Source organism: Prionailurus viverrinus, chromosome F2 (assembly GCF_022837055.1).
Source record: "Prionailurus viverrinus isolate Anna chromosome F2, UM_Priviv_1.0, whole genome shotgun sequence".
Lineage (NCBI taxonomy): Eukaryota > Metazoa > Chordata > Mammalia > Carnivora > Felidae > Prionailurus > Prionailurus viverrinus.
The window spans coordinates 34,827,821-34,848,245 of NC_062578.1; the positions used below are offsets into that span (position 1 = coordinate 34,827,821).

The 20,425-nt window shown below is 34.2% G+C and overlaps 1 protein-coding gene across 6 annotated transcripts in view; it reads left to right on the forward strand.

Annotated features, from left to right (window-relative positions):
• CNBD1 (cyclic nucleotide binding domain containing 1) overlaps positions 1-20,425 on the forward strand; it is a 511,584-nt gene that overhangs the window by 53,598 nt on the left and 437,561 nt on the right. For 4 of the 6 annotated variants that reach the window (XM_047842481.1, XM_047842482.1, XM_047842484.1 and 1 more), the window contains one exon: positions 8,127-8,199. In XM_047842481.1, coding sequence (XP_047698437.1) covers positions 8,135-8,199 — 65 coding nt within the window. In that variant the 5' untranslated portion in view covers positions 8,127-8,134. Of the gene's footprint in view, positions 1-2,629; positions 2,656-8,126; positions 8,200-20,425 lie in introns of all 6 variants that reach the window. The other 2 variants (XM_047842480.1, XM_047842479.1) reach the window with 1 other exon arrangement.

Consider the following 20,425-nt stretch of genomic DNA (forward strand, 5'->3'; position numbering starts at 1 on the left):
TGCCATTCAATAAAATTTATTTCTGGCATTTTATCTTTTTTTCCTTTGCTATTATGAATGATATCTTTTCCTCATATTTTCTAAGTATAAAAGTCATCATATGAAAAAGCTATTAAATTTTTAAAAGTAAAATTTAAAAAATTTGAAAGTGCAATCTTATGGAAATTTTGTAAGTTTAATATAACGAAACTTATTTTTTCAGAGCCATTTGACACTCAATTTGCCTTAAATATTTTAGCATGTATTTCTTTAAAAATAAGGAATTACTTATTACATAATCACAATATATCCATCAAAGTAAAAACATTAACACAGATAAATTACTGTAATCTAATTCTTAGCCCCCTCCCATTTGAATTTAGCCAATTGTTCTGATAATGATTTTTATAGTAAAAGGATCCAATTCAAAATCTCATGTTGCATTTCATTGTCTTGTCTTCTCTGTTTAGTCTGGAACATTCTCCATTTTCCTTGCCTTTCATTGCTGGGAGATTACAAATCAGTTATTTCGTAGAATATACTTCAGTTTGGTTTCTCTGATCTTTCCTCATGATTAGATTCAAGTAGGATATCTTTGGTAGAAATGTCATAGAAGTGATACTGTGTTCTCTTTCCATCTTATTGGGTGGATGATTTCATTTTAAACAATTGATTAAGGTGGTTATATGGAGATCTTCTTTGCAGTAAATTTACTTTTTCCTTTTTTAATTAATAAGTATTTTGCGAAGAGGTATTTTGAAAGTATGGAAATATCCAGTTTTCATAAAATATTAAATAAATGTAAAATTATAATTTCCTAGTTTGTTCAAAGGCTCCTGATGAGTTATTATCATTATATAGTCTGGTGTCCAGCTTGTTCACAGTCCACTGGAAATGCCTTCAAGTTAGTCTAACCATTGTCTTGCTCCCTATCTGAGCCCTAGAATCAGCCATTTTCCCAACGAGCCCTGGTTCATTTTAATGCAGAATTATATTTAGAAGTCAAGATCTGGGTGCTATGTATGTTCATTGATGTTAGGGTGTTATTGTTCCCAAGTCCTCTTAGAGGAAAGATCCTAGGAATAAAAATTTATATTTATGTTTATTTGCATATCAATTTATTGAAAAACATGAGCTTACACCAATTTATTCCAATTGCAGTGCAACACTATAGGCTTCATTCTAATGTTCTCGCTTTCTATACTTGTAATTCCCTTCTCTGAAGCAAGAAACTTTACTCCTATTAACTATACCTTTGATCAGTTTCCTTTATGTAGCTAATCTTCCATATTCACTGCCATCTTATCCGCACTAAGGGTCTAACACTCAGCACTGACAGATCCCCTCCCTCTCCCACTTCATATTGCTCTCCTCACTCCCCTTGAACTCCAGTACTCAGCACAGGCCCACCCCCACACATGGATGCCCTCCATATCTTGTTTTTGGCTGTTGTGACATCCTACCTTTCACCTCCCACTTACAGCTGGCATTGATGCCTACCTTCTTATACTATTCCAGTTGTTTTAAGACACAATTGTTTAGAGACAAGAAGGAACTATTGAATATATACTGTATTTTCTTTGAATGTTTACTTTCTTTACTGTTTTAGTGACTATGCTGATGGGTTTACAGTCGATGCGATTCTGTTTTCTACCTGTATAATTATAACATTTTGCAAGCAGTGTTTTTGTCTCTTTTCTTTCCTACTTTTCATCATTTGTGTATTTCTTTTATCAAATTGTGTAGTTTGGTACTTCCAAAAATTTGCAGTACTGATGGATATTTTTATCTTATGCTATTAAGCATAATAGCAACTTATGCTATTGCTTCTAGCTCCAACATTAAACATGATTCTTTCTTTTGGTTTGATATATTCATCAAGTTAAGAAAAGAAGCTTTTTAAAAATTAAATTATTTAAGAACAATACTGAGTTTTATTGAATATTTATTCTGTATCTGTGGAGATTATGATTTTTTAAATTCTGACTTGTAAATTATATGGTTATATTTTGTCATTGAAATTTCTTTGAATTACTTGGATAAATCGAACTTTGTTGTGTGATAATACTCTGTTAGTATGTTTCTGGGCGCCATATACTGATAATATTCATTTTTTAAAACTGTTTATTTATTTTGAGAGAGACAGAGATTATGTGTTTGTGTGATCAGGGGAGTGACAGAGAGAGAGAGAGGGGGAGAGAGAGAGAATCCCAAGCAGGCTCTGTGCTGTCAGCATGGAGCCCAATGTGGGGCTCAATATCACAGATTGTGAGATATGACCTGAGCTGAAATCAAGAGTCCAAGGCTTAACCAACTGAGCCACCTGGCTGCCCCTATAATAATTATTTTTATTTGTAAAAGAAATCAGTCTCTGGTTTTCTTTTTCATGCTCTAGTTGTTACATTTGGGTATCAGTGTTTTGCTTGTTTCATCAAAGAAATTTGGAAGCTTTTCTTCTCTGTGTTCTGAAGCATTTAACTAGCACTAGAATTATTTCTTACATAAACATTTGATAGAAATGACCTATGATTATATTTTATTTGTGTGCATGTAGGGGGATGGCAGAGAAAAACTGCTTTAAGATTGTTCTCCATTTCTTTCAAGGCAACTGATTTATTTAAATTTTCTCTCCCTTCTATGGTCAATTTAGGTAATATGCATTTTCCTGAAAAATCAGTAAGTTTTTTTTTTTATTACTTTGGTATATAGCTTTAAAAATACTCTTGATTTTCTTTATAATGATGTTTATAGTTATTCCCAATTTCATTTCTGACTTTGAGTACTTATTACATATTTTCCTTGTTAAGATAAGCCAGTCATTTATTTTTTCCCTTCAAAGACCCAGATCTTTTGAATTTACTTTTTACTTCATTTGTAGGTAAGAAGGAAAGAAAGTTACTATTGAGATTATTTTGTCTCCATTTATTCCTGAAATTTTTGCTTTATGAATTTTACTGCCATATAATTTGGAACACAAAAATATTTAATAGATTCCATACCTAAATCTCTGTTTCTTGATTTATCAACATTAGATAATGACTATTCACAACCTAGTATAGAGTGAGAAAAATTTCCCACTTCACATCATGATTTGATTAGTAAGAATATTAATTTTTAGGTCTTTGACTAGTTGCATTCATACCTTCAAATATTATTATTATTTTTAATGTTTATTGTTTAATTTATTTTGAGAGAGAGAGATAGTGTGCGAGTAGGGGAAGGGCAGAGATAGAGGGAGACAAAGAATCCCAAGCTGACTCCACGCTGTCAACGCAGAGCCCATGCCAGGCTTGAACACATGATCTGTGAGATCAAGACCTGATCCAAGAGTTGGATGCTTAACTGACTGAGGTGTCCCAGAGCCCCACTTTCAAATATTATTATCAGGGCCCCATTATTTAAAAATATGCTTTAAGTTGTAAATAGTAATTATCTGCTATGTGAGGAGGTCTGCACAAATATATTTTATGCTTTCACTTCTCTGCTGAAATTTCCAGATTATTACTATTACTTTTTATACCCTTTTCATTAGAATCTATGTGGAATCTATTATTTGTGTTAAGGTTTACAGAATTTACCTACCCTTTATTAGTATAGTGTCCATATTATTTAAGTTTCAGGTGCATGTTTATCACATTGTATTTTTCAAAGAGGGATTATGATACTTTATATTCTTTGAGGTCTTATATTTCTTTTATATTTATTGGAAAATAAAACTCATTATATATAATAATATATAATATTATATTGAATATATATAATTTAATTACAATTATATTATATATTTTATTTATTATATAAAATATATATTATAAATAATAGATTATATTATAATATATTTGCATTATTTATATATCATTATAATATATAGTAATAAAAATTATAAATAATATAATATATATAATATATAATAATAAAATTCACTTTATATATATATACTTATATATTTATATATTTATATATTTATATATTTATATATATATATATTTATTTATTTATATTTCCTGTCCCCCTTCATTTGTCTTACTGTTTGTCAGGACTTTGCTGTGGAGAAGATTAAAGTCAAACTGAATTTTGGCTGGGGGCTAAAATAATAGCTTATCTTCAAAACATAGTTACATTAATTTATTCAACCAGTAGAATCTAGAATATCTGATATCTTTGTAAATCATGTATTATGTTTTCTCTTTCCCTTTCTGGGTCATGGTATTTAGTTCTTCATATTCAGGTCTTATATATGAGAACAATGTTCTTATGTTATGTGTGGGAACATTTTTTTTCCCTATACCATTATTTATGTTTTCTTGTTCAGGAAAAATTTCCACATATGGTATCTGCTTTCTATATTCATTTATCACTTTCTTTTTGTTTCCTCTATTTTAATGTTAGCCTTTATGTTCTGTGATTATATTTTCTTAAATATTGTCATTTTTACTATTTCTAATGGAAATTTTGTCATAATTTTATCTTTCTCTTCTTCCTTAACATAGCCTGTTTAGTTATAATTTCTTAGGTGTACAACTTAGTGATTTGACAACTTTATACATTATGCTGTGTTCACCACAAGTGTAGCTGCCATCTGTCCATTTACATCTCTATTACAGTATCATTGACTATTCCTTGTGCAGTTGATTTGGCCTCTATTTCTCTTCAGTGACTGAGACAAACTGCCTTTGTGTTGATTGCCACCTAACATTTGTCATCCTACCACCATAACAATCTAATTCTTAAAAAAAACGAGTATATGTGGAATCTTTGTCCAGCCCTACATTCCATATATATCATGGGTTTTATATACAAAAATTAGTTCAAAGGAAACAAATAAATACTCTATTAACCATCAATGTAGGTATGTTTAATTCCCTATTATTACACACATTTAGACTAACGTAAAAATGTAGAACTGGATCACTTATCCAAGTGTGTATAGAAAGAATTAATCATGCTTATAGTGTCTGATGAATCCTTTATTTATTCTTACCATTAATGTTTCTGTTGCTATTGCTGCTGACCTGCTTCTTTGTGCTCTGAATATTGCATTAAGCAAAGTTCTCCTTATCATTGGATTAGAGTGTATATCCTGCAAGTACTTTTGAAGAAGTCCTAGCTTTCTGTTTTCTAGCTAGCCATACTCTGGCATTTCCACTTGGTCATTGTCACATTTTCTCTTTGTCTCTGCTGTTCCTCTCTTTTATGTTGCCCAGTAGAAACTCCGATAAGTCTAGTCTCCTAGTATATAGTAGTTTTGCATTTACATATTTTTAAGCCTTCACTTATTTTATTGCTTCTTCTTAGCTTTTTGCAAGGGGTATTTACCTTTTAAGGGAAAGTTTATTGGGGAAAAATGGTTTAATTTTATTTTAACACTCACCAGACCTATTTTTAGCAAATCTTTATAACCCCCACATAAGCTTACATAACTCACTATACTGCACGAATATGGAAATACATATCTACACCTTAAGGACATTAACACATAAAAATAAATGATCACCAATGTATCACTCAGATAAAACACTGGATTTTAGTTTCTCTATTTCAATAATATATAGTGAGCATTATATCAGTAAAGAAAATTGGCTTTTTGATTGCGTCATGGATTTCTTGTTCTTTGTTTCTAGCTTAGAATTTACTTTGTAATCACCCTTTTATATCAGCTTTTAATCTTCTTTCAAACAAACTGTGCTCAAAATCCATGATTTTACCCCCATTATAAAGTGAAGCCCACTCTACTTCTGTGAGAAGCCCAACTAAGACATATTCATGAGGGAAAACAAGACTGGAAAACAGATGTAAACCTAGTACCTTCTGAGCTCCTTAGGCTTTATCCTGGTATTAGATTTGATCATCTGAAAAGCTCAACTTCCGGTGTTTACAAAGTTACAATTTCATGTTGAAATCTATTGGCCTTTTCTTTTTCACAAAACTGCTTCAAAGACAAGATCCATTATATTGTTCAAAACCCTTTTTGTAAAGTCCCTTGTGACAAATACCTCTTGGAAATAAGAATCAGCAAAGAAGAAATTTTTTGATGAATGTGAAGTGTCCTTCTAGGCTGTGAGTACTTTCTATATAGGCTATTGTAGTTTTGAGTTTACTTGCTGTGCCAAGTTTAGTGCAAAGCCTTACCCTCAAGTGCTGTAGCTTTTCTCAGGCCAGTTGATTTCTCCATTTTTCTATTCTTTGTTAGCAATTCTTAGTTTTATAATATCCATCCTGTGATATTCTTTGTAAGGTACTTAAGCTGAAGGTGAAAATATTTACTTTTAAAAATCCCCCTTTTAAGCCAAAATTTCTCAACCCTTGACCTGTTTTAAAAATCTCTATGGCGGGGCGCCTGGGTGGCTCAGTTGGTTAAGCGTCCGACTTCAGCTCAGGTCATGATCTCGTGGTCCATGAGTTCGAGCTCCGCGTCGGGTTCTGTGCTGACAGCTCAGAGCCTGGAGCCTGTTTCAGATTCTGTGTCTCCCTCTCTCTCTGCCCCTCCCCTGTTCATGCTCTGTCTTTCTCTGTCTCAAAAATAAATAAACGTTAAAAAAAAATCTCTATGGCAATTACCCCCTTTTCCTGTCTATACCATTCACCATGGCTATTTCTGATCCGATTTTTAAACTGGACTAAACTGATACTTCATAGAAATCTCTATCTTTTTTTTTTTTCCATTGAGGGAGAGAGAGAGAGAGCAGGGGAAGGGCAGAGAGAGAGAGAATCTGAAGTAGGCTCCATACCCAGTGGAGAGCCAATGTGGCCTTGGTCTCATGACCATCATCAGATCATGACCTGAGCTGAAATCAGGAGTCAGATGCTTAACCAACTGAGCCACCCAGGTGCCCCCATAGAAATCTTTTCTTCATCTATCAGTCTAAAAACTACTATAATTAAGATTTTATTTAATATTCTATGTCAGAAATATGAATATACTTAAAAGTAGTTTTGATAAAATCTAGCTATAACTTGGCTCATTTAAAATAAGTATTCCATATGTTGCTAAAGTGAAATTAGGTGATTTTTTTGATTCTTAAGGCTTAACTGAGTAATATAGGTAAGAAAATACCTAAATCATGTAATTAGTATTTTCAAATTTATTAAATGGTAATGATTTATTTATATGGATAGCAGCCAGTTTTCTGTTTAAATTTCTTTTATTTAAATTTCATATTTAGAAACTGCTATATATTATTGATGATTAATTTTAGATCACAAAAGTCTTAAACAAAACTGTCAAATTTTATGATTCAGTAATTTGAAATTAAAATTGATAAATTTGGACATGTCAAATTCTATTTCTTCCTTATTAGAATGTGGTTAATAGTTACATTTCAAGAAGTTTAGAAATGCATTAAGCTGCTGATTTTCTCAAAACCTTTGCCCTAAGGGAAGACATAATGTGCATGTTGTTTATTACTGCTTTCTGTTTTGCAGCATTTCTAACAGCATGCATTCTCCTGGAAAAAGGAGAGGACGTAGGATGTGAGTGCCCATCATTTTAATGATGCTCATTGCACTCAATACTCTATCTTCCTTTTCATCTCCTTTGAAGGGTGTCAGTTATTTCTGGCACTGAAGGAGAATTACAATTAGCTTGCTTCTTGTCTATGACTACCTTTCTGCTCTTAAGGGATATTGTGTGATTTGCTTACATATTAACTTCAGAAGAAATTGCAGACTGAATCCAGATATTGGAAGGTGCTCTGAAATGGGGCTAGCCAAAGATGGGGGCCTGCATAGGACTGAATAAAAACTAGTAGTATTCCAGAGAGAGAGAGAGACACAGGGACAGAGACAGAGACAGTGACAGGGACCTCAGGAAAACTCTTTGAATTGTCATGTCATTGTCAGTTCACATTCTCAAGGTATGGGATGGGGATTCTGAAAGGCTTACTTATAGAGGAGAAACATATATGACACCTATAAACTCCAGAAAAATAAACAAACAATGTCAGACCAGATTTGACATCAGTGAAAACCATTACATTCTTTCTTTGTTTTAATCACCTTATTCAATGCTGCTTATATATCAAAGACTGATAATACTTCACTTCCATGGTTGATGAATTCTTTTACTATTTGTAATTAAACTCTATATACAATCTTTATTACTAAGATTATAGAAAATTACCCAAATTTTTAATTGATTTTTTTTTCAGAGTTGAAAATGTCTAAGTACATTGATTATGGTCAGTTGAATGCATTGTGCCATATGAGAGGACTACAATCTAGGTAAGTTATTCATATGTTTCTTTTTCTATCATTCAAATGAATAAAAACATGTTTGTTTTATGAATAAAGTGTTGTAATAAACCAATGTTGACTCATAGGTACTTGATTTACCACATAGATAAAAACATTTGAAAACCTGGAGGTTATTTCTTTAGATCAAAGGGCAGAATATATGCTATATTTTAAGGAAACAATTGGGTGTGAAACAAACATAATTCATCCTTACCTGGGCCCTTTTTAGTATTTAAAAAACAGTCATAAGGGAAGAAAGCTTTAAATGGTTGAAAACACAAATCCAGAGTGAAATAAGTGCTTTAGCAGTGCCCAGGAAATGCCTCATTGAAATATACTGGAGCCAAAGAACTAGGAAATATTAGGGCTCAAAGCTCAGGATTCCTAAGGTATGTGATACTTGATGATATACTTTTTATTTTTATTTATTTATTAAAAAAATTTATGTTTATTTATTTATTTTGAGAGAGAGGGGGAAGGAGAGACAGCATGAGTGAAGGAGAGGCAGAGAGAAGGAGACACAGAATCCCAAGCAGGTTCCACACCATCAGTGCAGAGCCCGATGTAGAAGCTCAAACTCACAAACTTCGAGATCATGACCTGAGCTGAGTTCAGGAGTCATATACTTAACTGACTGAGCCACCCAGGCATCTCTGAAGATGTAATTTTTAAAAATTTATTGTCTTGTCAATTCCTTTTCCCAAGTTGGATTATTGAAATTATAAAACTAGTTATTTTCTACGTATCAGTCAGTGTCCATCCACTCTCCCACTTTACTAAGAGAGGACCTTGCCTCAGCTTTAATGGGACTGCTGAGAAAATGCCCCAACAACTGTACAGACTTTATCTCTCTATTTTAAAATATCTATGCCTGGGTGGCTCAGTTGGTTAAGCGTCCAACTCTTGATTTCTGCTCAGGTCATGATCTTAAGGTTCTTGAGATGGAGTCCCATCAAGTTTCTTGAGATTGAGCCCTGTGTCAGACTCTGCACTGACAGCACTGAGCTTCCTTGGGATTCTGTTTCTCTCTCTCTCAAAATAAATAGACTTAAAAAAAATCTAAGTCACATCCTGTTGTTAATTAATTAATTTCATCATGATAAGTGCACTCCTTAATCCCCATCACCTATTTGCCCCATGCTCCCACCCACTTCCCCTCTGGTAACCATCAGTTTCTTCTCTATAGTTAAGAGTTTGTTTCTAGGTTTTTCTCTCTCTCCTTTTTCCCCTTTGCTTATTTGTTTTGTTTCTTAAATTCCGCATATTAGTGAGATCATGTTGCATTTGTCTTTTTCTGATCTATTTCGCTTAGCATTCTACTCTCTAGCTCCATCTATGTTGTTGCAGATGGCAAGATTTCATTCTTTTTGATGGCTGAATAATATTCCGTTGTATATATATCATGTTTCCTTTATCCATTTGTCTATCAATGGACACTTGAGTTGCTTCCATAGTTTGGGCATTGTAAATAATGCTGCAGTAAGAATAGGGTTGCATGTATTTGTTTGAATTAGTGTTTTGTAATTTTGGGGTCAATACCCAGTAGTGCAATTCTTGGATTATAGGGTAGTTCTATTTTTAACTTTTTGAGGAAATTCCATACTGTTTTCTGGAGTGGCTGAACCAGTGCAAGAGAATTATTTTTTCTCCATATCCTCACCAATACTTGTTGTTTCTGGTGTTTTTTATTTTTTTGTATTTTTGATTCCAAATTATTTAGAGACCTTCACTGATCTTCCCATTTCTTCTTTTTAAGGGAAAGGGAGGAGGACATGCTTTTTTTTATATTCCTCGGATTTCTCCCAAGAATGATTTTTTTTTCTCCATGCACTTATGCCTCCTCCTAACTCTCAGTTCCTTTCAGCACAGGATGAAGAATCAAATGCATGTACTCCAGAGTCAGGTCACCTGGTTTGAATCCTGGCTCAGCTACTTACTGGCTGTGCCACCTTGGATTGGTTACTTAATTTCTCTTTACCTCAGTTTTCTCATTTTAAAATGGAGATAATAATGGTACCTATTTTACAGAGTTATTAGGACAATTAAATGAAATAATATATGTAACGTAAACAAGGCCTGGCACACAGTGAAAGCTATATAAATGTTATGTTTTAAATTATTAATGGTATTCAAAAAGGCTCATCCAAGTTTTTAACTGTTGAGCTTGTCTTATATACTGATCTCTTTTCTAACACATAAAAACCTAAAGCTATTTAAGGCTTTGGAGCCGAACTTTTTTTTTTTTTCCTTTCATTTTCCTTTTTTGCTTTTTTAGCCCAGACATAAAAAACAAAAAACAGAAAACCAAACATGTTTCTAGACCTACCCCCCAGCCCCCACTTTGGGTGATCATAGTAAGAGAGTAAATCATCTAGATGTAGGTCGGCCAAAGTATCCATTTTACATAAATATTATCAGCTTTCATCTTTCAGGTTTGATAACCTCTCCTAAGTAGTATTCTCCCATCAGACAATAAGCTTCTCTAAGCCCAGTCTGGTTGTCCTGCCTGACTTCCTTCTATTAAATCCCACATTTACTGTGCCTTCTCTTAGATACCAAATCCCCAGAGTTTTTTGGATGTTTTCTTTTGAGGAACTGGTACACACCAGGGGTCTGGGAGAGGGCATGTTTTAGCATACCTGTATATACGTTTTGGGTTTAGGTTTAGAAAAAGAATATAGGATTACAAATACAGCCATAGATATGAAAATGAATATTTTTTTAGAATAAGAAAATAAATTCCAAAAAATTAATGATGGCATGGCAATTCAGGTCCTTTTTCCTAATGAGATTTCTTTATGGAGTTTATCAGAAATATATACATTGAATTCTTTCAGAATTACAAAGCTTTTAATTGATTTTAACAAATTGGGAAGAGATATAAGAAAAATGTATTCCTTCATATTTATTTATTCTTTATCTGCTAGATGTTAAAAATGACCAATGAAATATTCTTCCCCTAGAACAAAAAAAGAAAGGCTGAGAATTAAATGACTCAAGGATTGAAATTTTTATACATGAAACCTACCAAGGGTTTGATTCTAGATATATAGCTACATACCTCTATCTCTATCTCTATCTCTATCTCTATCTCTATCTCTATCTCTATCTCTCTCTACCTCTACCTCTACCTCTACCTCTACCTCTACCTCTACCTCTACCTCTACCTCTACCTCTGTCTATATTTATATATCTTCCTTATAGTTGTGCTTCCTTTGGCCCAGGATGGGAAGATGGAGGGGAGGCTGCTACTCTCCACCACTTCCCATGTGCCTCTACCCTGTACTCAATCCCGGTTGTTGAAGCTGCTCCTGTCCCCTACTGGGCATATGAGAGCTCTTGTTACTGGATTTTATACCTTGTGCCTGCGTGTCTATAAACTTTGTACAAAAAGCAAGCCCCAGTGTGTGGTAGCTGCTCTCCATATGCATGTGGTCAGTCACTTGGTGTCTGTCTGATATTTCTTCTCTGAGAATAGATACAGTATGTTGGTATATTATTCTGGAATTTTTTTATCACAAGTAAAAGAAAATTTAGTAACAAAGAGGGATGATGTCACTTTGATGTAACATCTAAATTCTTAGATGTAGGATTTTTTATCCCTAGTAGACTACATATGTTCCATAAGGGCAGGAGATTTACCTTATTGCTTCCTACCCCTAGACATTTGTCATAGAGGTCAATGTTTTGAACTGAATTACACTCTTATGTTCAGTAGAAATAACTATCTTCTTCATGACTAAAATATATATACATATATGGGTTTTCTACCTGTGTTGATTAGGAGGATAGGTACATATTTATAGTGTGTAATTTTTATTTATTTATTTTTTTAGTATTGTCTAGAGAGCTAATAATTTTTAAACATTTTTTTAAAGCAACTGTTGGTTTGACATTCCAATTTTCTTCCTGAACTGTATGCTTTGAGGATTGTTTTCCTTATCAAAGTACTTTATGATCAGTCAGCTCTTTTGTTTAAAGTTAAATTTACTTGGTTATAAACAGAGTAGTATGGTTTAAAAGGAAATATATGTTCTCCTAAGTTTCAGACAAACAAACAAACATGAGACTACATGTTTGCAACTGCATTTTCTTATGTGACCAATTCTTGTAATTTCAGGCAAAAACCTTTAAACATGTCTGAATTGGAAATATAAGACACAAAGTTATGATGCATATGCATTTGTGCATTTGTATAAGAATAGTGTTAATCAGACAATTAGCTTTGTGACTGGGATATAGAGTTTAATATTTATTAGTGATTAATATTACTAATATATAGCCATTTAGTCTCAAATATGGATGTAGTTATACTAACTATATACTTTTTATACTTATGGAGATTATAACTCATAAATAGGTTTTAGCCTAAAGTTCATTTAAAAATTTTTTTAAAAATATTTATTTTTGAGAGGGAGACAGATAAAGCACAAGTGGGGGAGGGGCAGAGAGAGAGGGAGACACAGAATCTGAAGCAGGCTCCAGGCACTGAGCTGTCAGCACAGAGCCTGATATGGGGCTCAAACACATGAAATGTGAGATCATGACCTGAGCCGAAGTTGGATGCCTAACAGACTGAGCCACGCAGGCACCCCCAGCCCAAAGTTCATTTTTAAGTTGACTATCTAGCATTCATCATTTCCCCGTAGACACAATATTATAGAGTCAGAGGATTGTAGAATAGAAAGTTAAGTCAGAAATCATCTGGTGGAAACTCCTTAACATACAGGTGATTAATTTTGCCTAATTTTCCCAAACTGTATCTTTTAATTTTATGCTTTAATAATAAAAAGGATGAATATTATGCCATTAAAATTATAGTCATCAATAAAAATACAAAAAAATGACATTTAATAATTGTTTCTTTCTTATTGCTTCAGGTTAAGGTAAAGTACATTAAATTAATGGAGTATTAGAAGTTGATAGAGACAATACAAATTATTTTAAAGCAGCTCCTGGAGAAGGTTAAGGCTTTTAGAGTCTATTGATAATGGCTAGTTCTTCATTATAACTATTTTCATTTCAAAATATATTATCTTTCTTTTTCTTAGTGAGGTTGTTTTACTAATACATAATAATATGTTGACATACTAGACATAACCATATTTTTGGCATAAAATGAAGATATGAAGAGTTAGGCAATTTTTATTTTTAAGGAATTAAAGTGTGGATAAGAAAGGAGACAAAAAGAACTTTGAAAATATGGTTTATGATAGATAAAGGAAATTAACCAAGCTGCGATTTCACAAACATTTATCAGGAATGAAATCAATTTTTATTTTGAACAGTTTCTACTGTTCAAATGACCACAATTTGCACTGTCAATCCAGTGGTGGCAGAAAAGGTAGGCAGAGATAGACTGAATCTTGTATTTATTTTATAGGCTGTGAACACCTTGGAAGCTTGTAATTCAGGGTGTACTTATTAATGTTATTTTACCCAAAGTGCATGCGCTTATCTTCAACTGTCTAGAGCAAGATTCTCTACCTGAGGCATTACCTTTCCCAGGGGCATATAAACGTGGACTGGGAGATGACACTTATAATAAATGGGTAGGAACTAGGCATTGTAAACAGTGTAGTGTGCAGTAAAATCCTGCACGTTGTTTTATCCAAATGTCAATAACCCTCTGTGATGTTGTATTTTATAATAAGAAATATATATTTGGTCTGGTTTCTGGCAGGGAGCTCCTAAAACTGTTGAAATTTCCTAAATGATAGGGTGATAAAGGTGTCTGTTGTTATGTTAATGAGGTGGTAGTTGAGGCCACCGAGGGATTGGTTTTGAAAGGAAGACCAACGAAGTGTTTAAAAAGTTCAAACTTTCAGTCCCACCCCATGACCTCCTGGGAGGGGCTAGAGTTTGAATCAATTGTTAATGGCCAGTGATTTAATCAGTCATGACTATGTAATGAAGCTTCCATAAAAACCCAGAAGCATGGGGTTTGGGGAGCTTCTGGGTTGGTTAACGTGTGGTGGTGCTGATTAAATGCTGTGCCTGGAGAAGGTATGGAAGCCTTGTACCCCTTCCCATATATCTTGCCCAATGCATTTGTTACATCTGGATGTTCATCTGAATCCTTTATCACAGACTTTTATAATAATCCAATAAACATAAGTACAGTTGATCCTTGAACAACACAGGTTTGAGCTGCATGGGAAAACTTATGTGGTTTTTCTTCAAGTTTTATTTAAATTCTAGTTAGTTCATATATAGTGTAATATTAGTTTCAGATGTAGAATTTAGTGATTCATCACTTACATACAACACCCAGTGCTCATCATAACACATGCCCTCCTTAATACCCATCACTATTTAACCCATCCTTCAACCACCTCCCCTCCAGTAACCCTCAATTTGTTCTCTATAGTTGTGTCTGTTTCCTGGTTTGCCTCTCTCCATTTTCCCCCCTTATGTTCATCAGTTTTGTTTCTTAAACTCATCTGAATGAGATCATACAGCTTTTGTCTTTCTCTGATTTATTTCACTTAGCATAATACTCTAGCTCCATCCATGTTGTTGCAAATGGCAAAATTTCATTCTTTTTGATGGATATATATTCCATTATATATATATATTTTTTACCACATCTTCTTTATCCATTCATCAGTTGATGGACTCTTGGGCTCTTTCCATAATTTGCCTATTGTTGATAATGCTGCTATAAACATCAGGGTGCATGTGCCCCTTCAAATCATGATGTTTGTATCCTTTGGGTAAATACCTAGTAGTGTAATTGCTGTATTGGAGGGTAGTTCTATTTTTAACTCTTTGAGAACCTCCATACTCTTTTTAGAGTGGCTGCACTAGTTTGCATTTCCACCAACAGTGTAGAGTGTTCCCCTTTCTTTGCATCCTTGCCAACACCTGTTGTTTCCTATGTTGTTCATTTTAGCCATTGTGACAGGTGTGAGGTAATAATTCATTGTAGTTTTGATTTGCATTTGATGATGAATGATGTTAAGCATCTTTTCAAGTGTCTGTTAGCCATTTATATGTCTTCTTTGGAAAAATGTCTATTTATGTCTTCTGTCCATTTTTAACTGGATTATTAATATTTTGTGTGTTGAGTTTTATAAGTTCTTTATATATTTTGGATACTAACCCTTTATCAGATATGTCATTTGCAAATATATTCTCCCATTCTGAAAGTTTTCTTTTAGCTTTATTTGATGATTTCCTTTACTGTGCAGTTTTTTTTATCTTGATAAAGGTCCAATAGTTTATTCTTGCTTTTGTTTCCCTTGCCTCAGGAGATGTATCTAGTAAGTTGCTATGGCTGGTGTCAAACTGGTTACTACCTGTGTTATCCCCTAGGATTTTTTTGGTTTCCCATCTTACATTTAGGTCTTTCATCTATTTTGAATTTATTTTTGTGTATGTTATAAGAAAATAGTCCAATTGCATTATTTTGCCTGTTGATGTCCAGTTTGCCCAACACCATTTGTTGAAGAGACATTCTTTTTCCCATTGGATATTCTTTCCTGCTTTGTCAAAGATTAGTTAACCATATAATAGTGGGTCCATTTCTGGTTTTCAATTCTGTTCCATTGATTTATGTGTCTGTTTTTGTGCCAGTACCATACTGTTTTGATGACTACAGCTTCATAATATAACTTGAAGTGTGGAATTGTGATGCCTCCAGCTTTGCTTTCCTTTTTCAAGATTACTTTGGCTATTTAGGGTCTTTTGTGGTTCCATAACATTTTAGGATAGTTAGTTCTAGCTCTGTGAAAAATGCTGTTGGTATTTTGATACAGGTTGCGTTAAATGTGTGTATTGCTTCCAATAGTATAGACATTTTAGCAATATTTGTTGTTCCACTCCATGAACATGGAATATTATTCCATTTTTTTGTGTCATCTTCAATTCCTTTCATCAGTGTTATATTGTTTTTAGAGTACAGACATTTTACCTCTTTGGTGAGATTTATACCTAGGTATCTTATGGGTTTTGGTGAAGTTGTAAAAGGAGTTGATTCCTTTATTTCTCTTTCTGCTTCTTTGTTATTAGTGTATAGAAATGCAATAGATTTATGTTTGTTGATTTTGTATCTTGTGACTTTTCTGAATTCATGTATCAATTCTAGCAATTTTTTGGTGGGGTCTTTTGGGTTTTCATATAGAGTATCACGTCATTTGCAAATAGTGAAAGTTTGGGTTCTTTCTTGCTGATTTGGATGGATACCTTTTAATTCTTTTTTGTTGTCTGATTGCGGAGGCTAGGACCTCCCGTACTATGTTAAATAACAATGGTGAGAGTGGACATCTTTGTCTTGTTCTGACTGTAGAGGAAAAGCTCTCAGTTTTTTCCCATTGAGGATGATATTGGCTGTGGGTTTTTTGCATATAGCTTTTATGACATTGACATATGTTCTCTCTGTCCCTACTTTGTGGATATTTTATCATGAATGGATGTTGTACTTTGTCAAATGCTTTTTATGCATCTATTGAGAGGATCATATGGTTCTTACCTTTCTTTTATTAATGTGATGTATCATGTTGATTGTTTTATGAATATTGAACCACCCTTACAGCCCAGGAATAAGTTGCACTTGATCATGATGAATGATTCTTTAATGGACAGTTGGATTCAATTTGTTGGTATTTAATTGAGAAGTTTTGCATCCATATTCATCAAGGATATTGACCTGTAGTTCCCTTTTTTAGTGGAGTCTTTGGTTTTGGAACCAGGGCAATGCTGGCCGCATAGAATAAGTTTGGAAGTTTTCCTTACATTTCTGTTTCTTGGAACAGTTTGAGAAGAATAGGTATTAACTCATTAAATGTTTGATAGAATTCTTCTGGGAAGCCATCTGGCCTTGGACTTTTATTTGTTGGGAGATTTTTTATTGTGATTCAATTTCTTTTCTGTTTATCGATCTGTTCAACTTTTCTATTTCTTCTTGCTTCAGTTTTGGTAGTGTATATGTTTCTAGGAATGTATCCATTTCTTCCAGATTGTCCACTTTGTTCTACCTGTGTTCTTCTCCTGTGAAATTTTTCATAATATTTTGTTATAATTGTGTGCATTTCTGTAGTATTGGTTGTTATTTCTCCTCTCTTATTTGTGATTTTACTTGTTTGGGTCCTTTCTGGGTAGAGGTTTATAAATTTTATTAATTTTTTCAAAGAACCAGCATCTGGTTTCATTGATCTGTTTTTTTTTTGTTGTTGTTTTTTGTTTAGTTCCTATATCATTGATTTCTGCTCTAATCTTTATTATTTCCTTTCTGCTGACTTTAGGCTTCATTTATTGTTCTTTTTCTAGCTCCTTTAGGTGTAATGTTAGGTTGTTTATTTGCGATTTTTCTTGAAGTGGATCTGTATTGCTATATACGTCCCTCTTCTGGCTGCTTTTGCTGCATCACAGAGGTTTTGGACTTGTGTTTTCATTTTTGTTTGTTACCATGTATTTTAAATTTCTTCTTTAATTTCCTGGGTCACCCATTCTTTAGTAGCATGTTGTTTAACATCCATGTATTTGTGATTTTTCCAAATTTTTTCTTGTGGTTGATTTCAAGTTTCGTTGCATTGTGGTCTGAAAAGATACATGGTATGATCTCAATCTTTTTATACTTGTTGAGGGTTGATATGTGACCTAGTATGGGATTTATTCTGGAGAATGTCCCCTGTGCTGCTTTAGGATGAAATTTTCTGAATATATCTGTTAAGTCCATCTGGTCCAGTGTTTCCTTGTTGATTTTCTGCTTAGATGATCTATCCATTGCTGTAAGTGGGGCGTTAAATTCCCAATGACTATTGCATTATTATCAACTAATTCCTTTATGCTTGTCATAAATTGTTTTATATATTTGGGTGCTTCAATGTGGGGGGCAAAGATATTTACAATTGTTAGATCTTGCTGGATAGTATTCTTTATTATGATGTACTGCCATTCTTCATCTTTTGTTACAGTTTTTGGTTTCAAATCTAGTTAGTCTGATATAAGTATTACTCTGGTTCCTTTTGATGTCTATTTGCATGGTAAATCTGTCCTCATCCCCTCTTTGAATCTATAGGTGTCTTTAGGCCTAAATTAGTCTCTTGTAGCACATACGTGGGTCTTTTTTGCTTGTTTGTTTGTTTGGTTTTTATCCATTCTAACACCCTATGTCTTTTGATTGGAGCATTTGGTCCATTTACATTGAGTAATTATTGATAGAGATGTATTTAGTGACATTTTATTACTTGTTTTGTCATTGTATCTGGAGATTTTCTGTTTCTTTGTAGTGTTTGTCACTTTTTGTCTTTCCTTTCCACTCAGAGTCTCCTTTAATATTTCTTGCAGGGCTGGTTTAGTGGTCATGATCTCCTTTAGTTTTTGTTTGGGAAACTCTTTATCTCTCCTTCTATTCTGAGTGATAGCCTTGCTGGATAGAATATTCTTGGCTGTATATTTTTCCCATTCAACACGTTGAATATATAATGCCTCTCCCTTCTGACCTACCAAGTTTCTGTGGAGAGTTATGCAGCTAGTCTTATGGGTCTTCCCTTATAAGTTAGGTACTTATTTTGGGTGCTTTTTCTCCAGCAGTAGGGCAGCGTCCTCATGTCTCTATCCCAGCCAAGCCCACCTACCTCTAAAACTCCATTCTTTGAGCCTTGCTGGTTGGAAAAACTCACGAAAATCAGCTCCTCTCATTTTCCCAGCCAATGGTTTTGGGAAAGTGTTCTCCTTGTCCATATCCCTGTGTGCTTTACTATCTCTTACCTTTATGACCAGGGCTCCCTCCTCTCCTCAGTACCATGATCTATTTCTTCCTGAAACCATGTCTTGCCACTTCCTACCTTTGTCAGTATGGCCTCTTCTCTCCCTCTAGTTGTGCAGTTTGTTCTGTCAGTTATCAAGTCAATTTCTTGGGTATTCAGAATGATTTGATAGTTATCTAGCTGTGTTTAAGGGAGGAGGCAAGCCTAGGGTACTCTTACTACACTGCCATCTTAGCTCCTTCTACTTATGTGCATTTTTTTCTGATAAATATAGTACAGTACTGTAAATGTATTTTCCTTATTATTTCGTTTCTTTTCTCTAGCTTATTTTATTGTAAAAAGACAGTTTATAATACATATAACATGCAAAATATGTATTGATTGACAGTTTTGTTATCAGCAAGGCTTCTGGTAAACAGTAGCCTATTAGTAGTTAAGTTTTGGGGGAGTCAAAAGTTTTATGTGGATTTTCAACTGCGTGAGAGAGATTTGGATGGTGGGGGGAGTTGGTCCCCCTAACCCAGTTGTAAGCTTCTATAGGAAATTAGCCAAACCTGAACTTAGAGAGAGTCACAGGAACCTGCCATTGTAGCCAAATTGGACAGAATTGTGGGTAACCTGGGGATCTTCTATACATGATTGGCATCTGAAGTGAGATGGGATCAGTTGTGGGACTGAACCCTTAACTTATGGGATCTGAGATCTCCAGGTACTGTTAGTACTGAGTTGAATTCTCAGACACTCTGCTGGAGTCCCCAAAGTTGCTTGGTATTGTGCGGGAAACCACCTTCCACCCCCCACATGCATTGGAGTTAGGTCCAGGAACTCACACATACATTGGAATTGGGTCCAGGAACCATAATCCCCTTAGTCTCCCATTTCTCACCCACTTAAGGAACTCTGGTCTAGAGAATGTTTCCTTAGATAAACTTCCTCAAGTTAAAGAAGTTGCTATAATCTCTAAGATGTCATTAACCCTCAAATTTCCCTACATCTTGATTTTTTAAAATTTTCTTTTAACTTTTATTATTATTATTTGAGAGATAGAGAAAGAGTGTGAGTAGGGGAGGGGCAGAGAGAGAGGGAGACACAGAATCCAAAGCAGACTCCAGGCTCTGAGCTGCCAGAGCAGGGCCCAATGCAGGGCTCAAACTCACAAACCATGAGATCATGACCTGAGCTGAAGTCAGAAGCTTCCTCAACCGAGCCACCGAGGCATCCCCTCTTCCCACATCTTGATTTAAGAAACAAATTCATATTCTTATGAAAACCTGCTTCTCATCTCCATTCCTTATCAATATTATCACAATTAGACTCTAAACTACCAGAGTGAAACAACCTTAGGAGTTTGGTTCACCACTGCATTTTTTTTTTTTATTTTTTAATTTTTTTTTTCAAAGTTTATTTATTTTTGGGACAGAGAGACAGAGCATGAACGGGGGAGGGGCAGAGAGAGAGGGAGACACAGAATCAGAAACAGGCTCCAGGCTCTGAGCCATCAG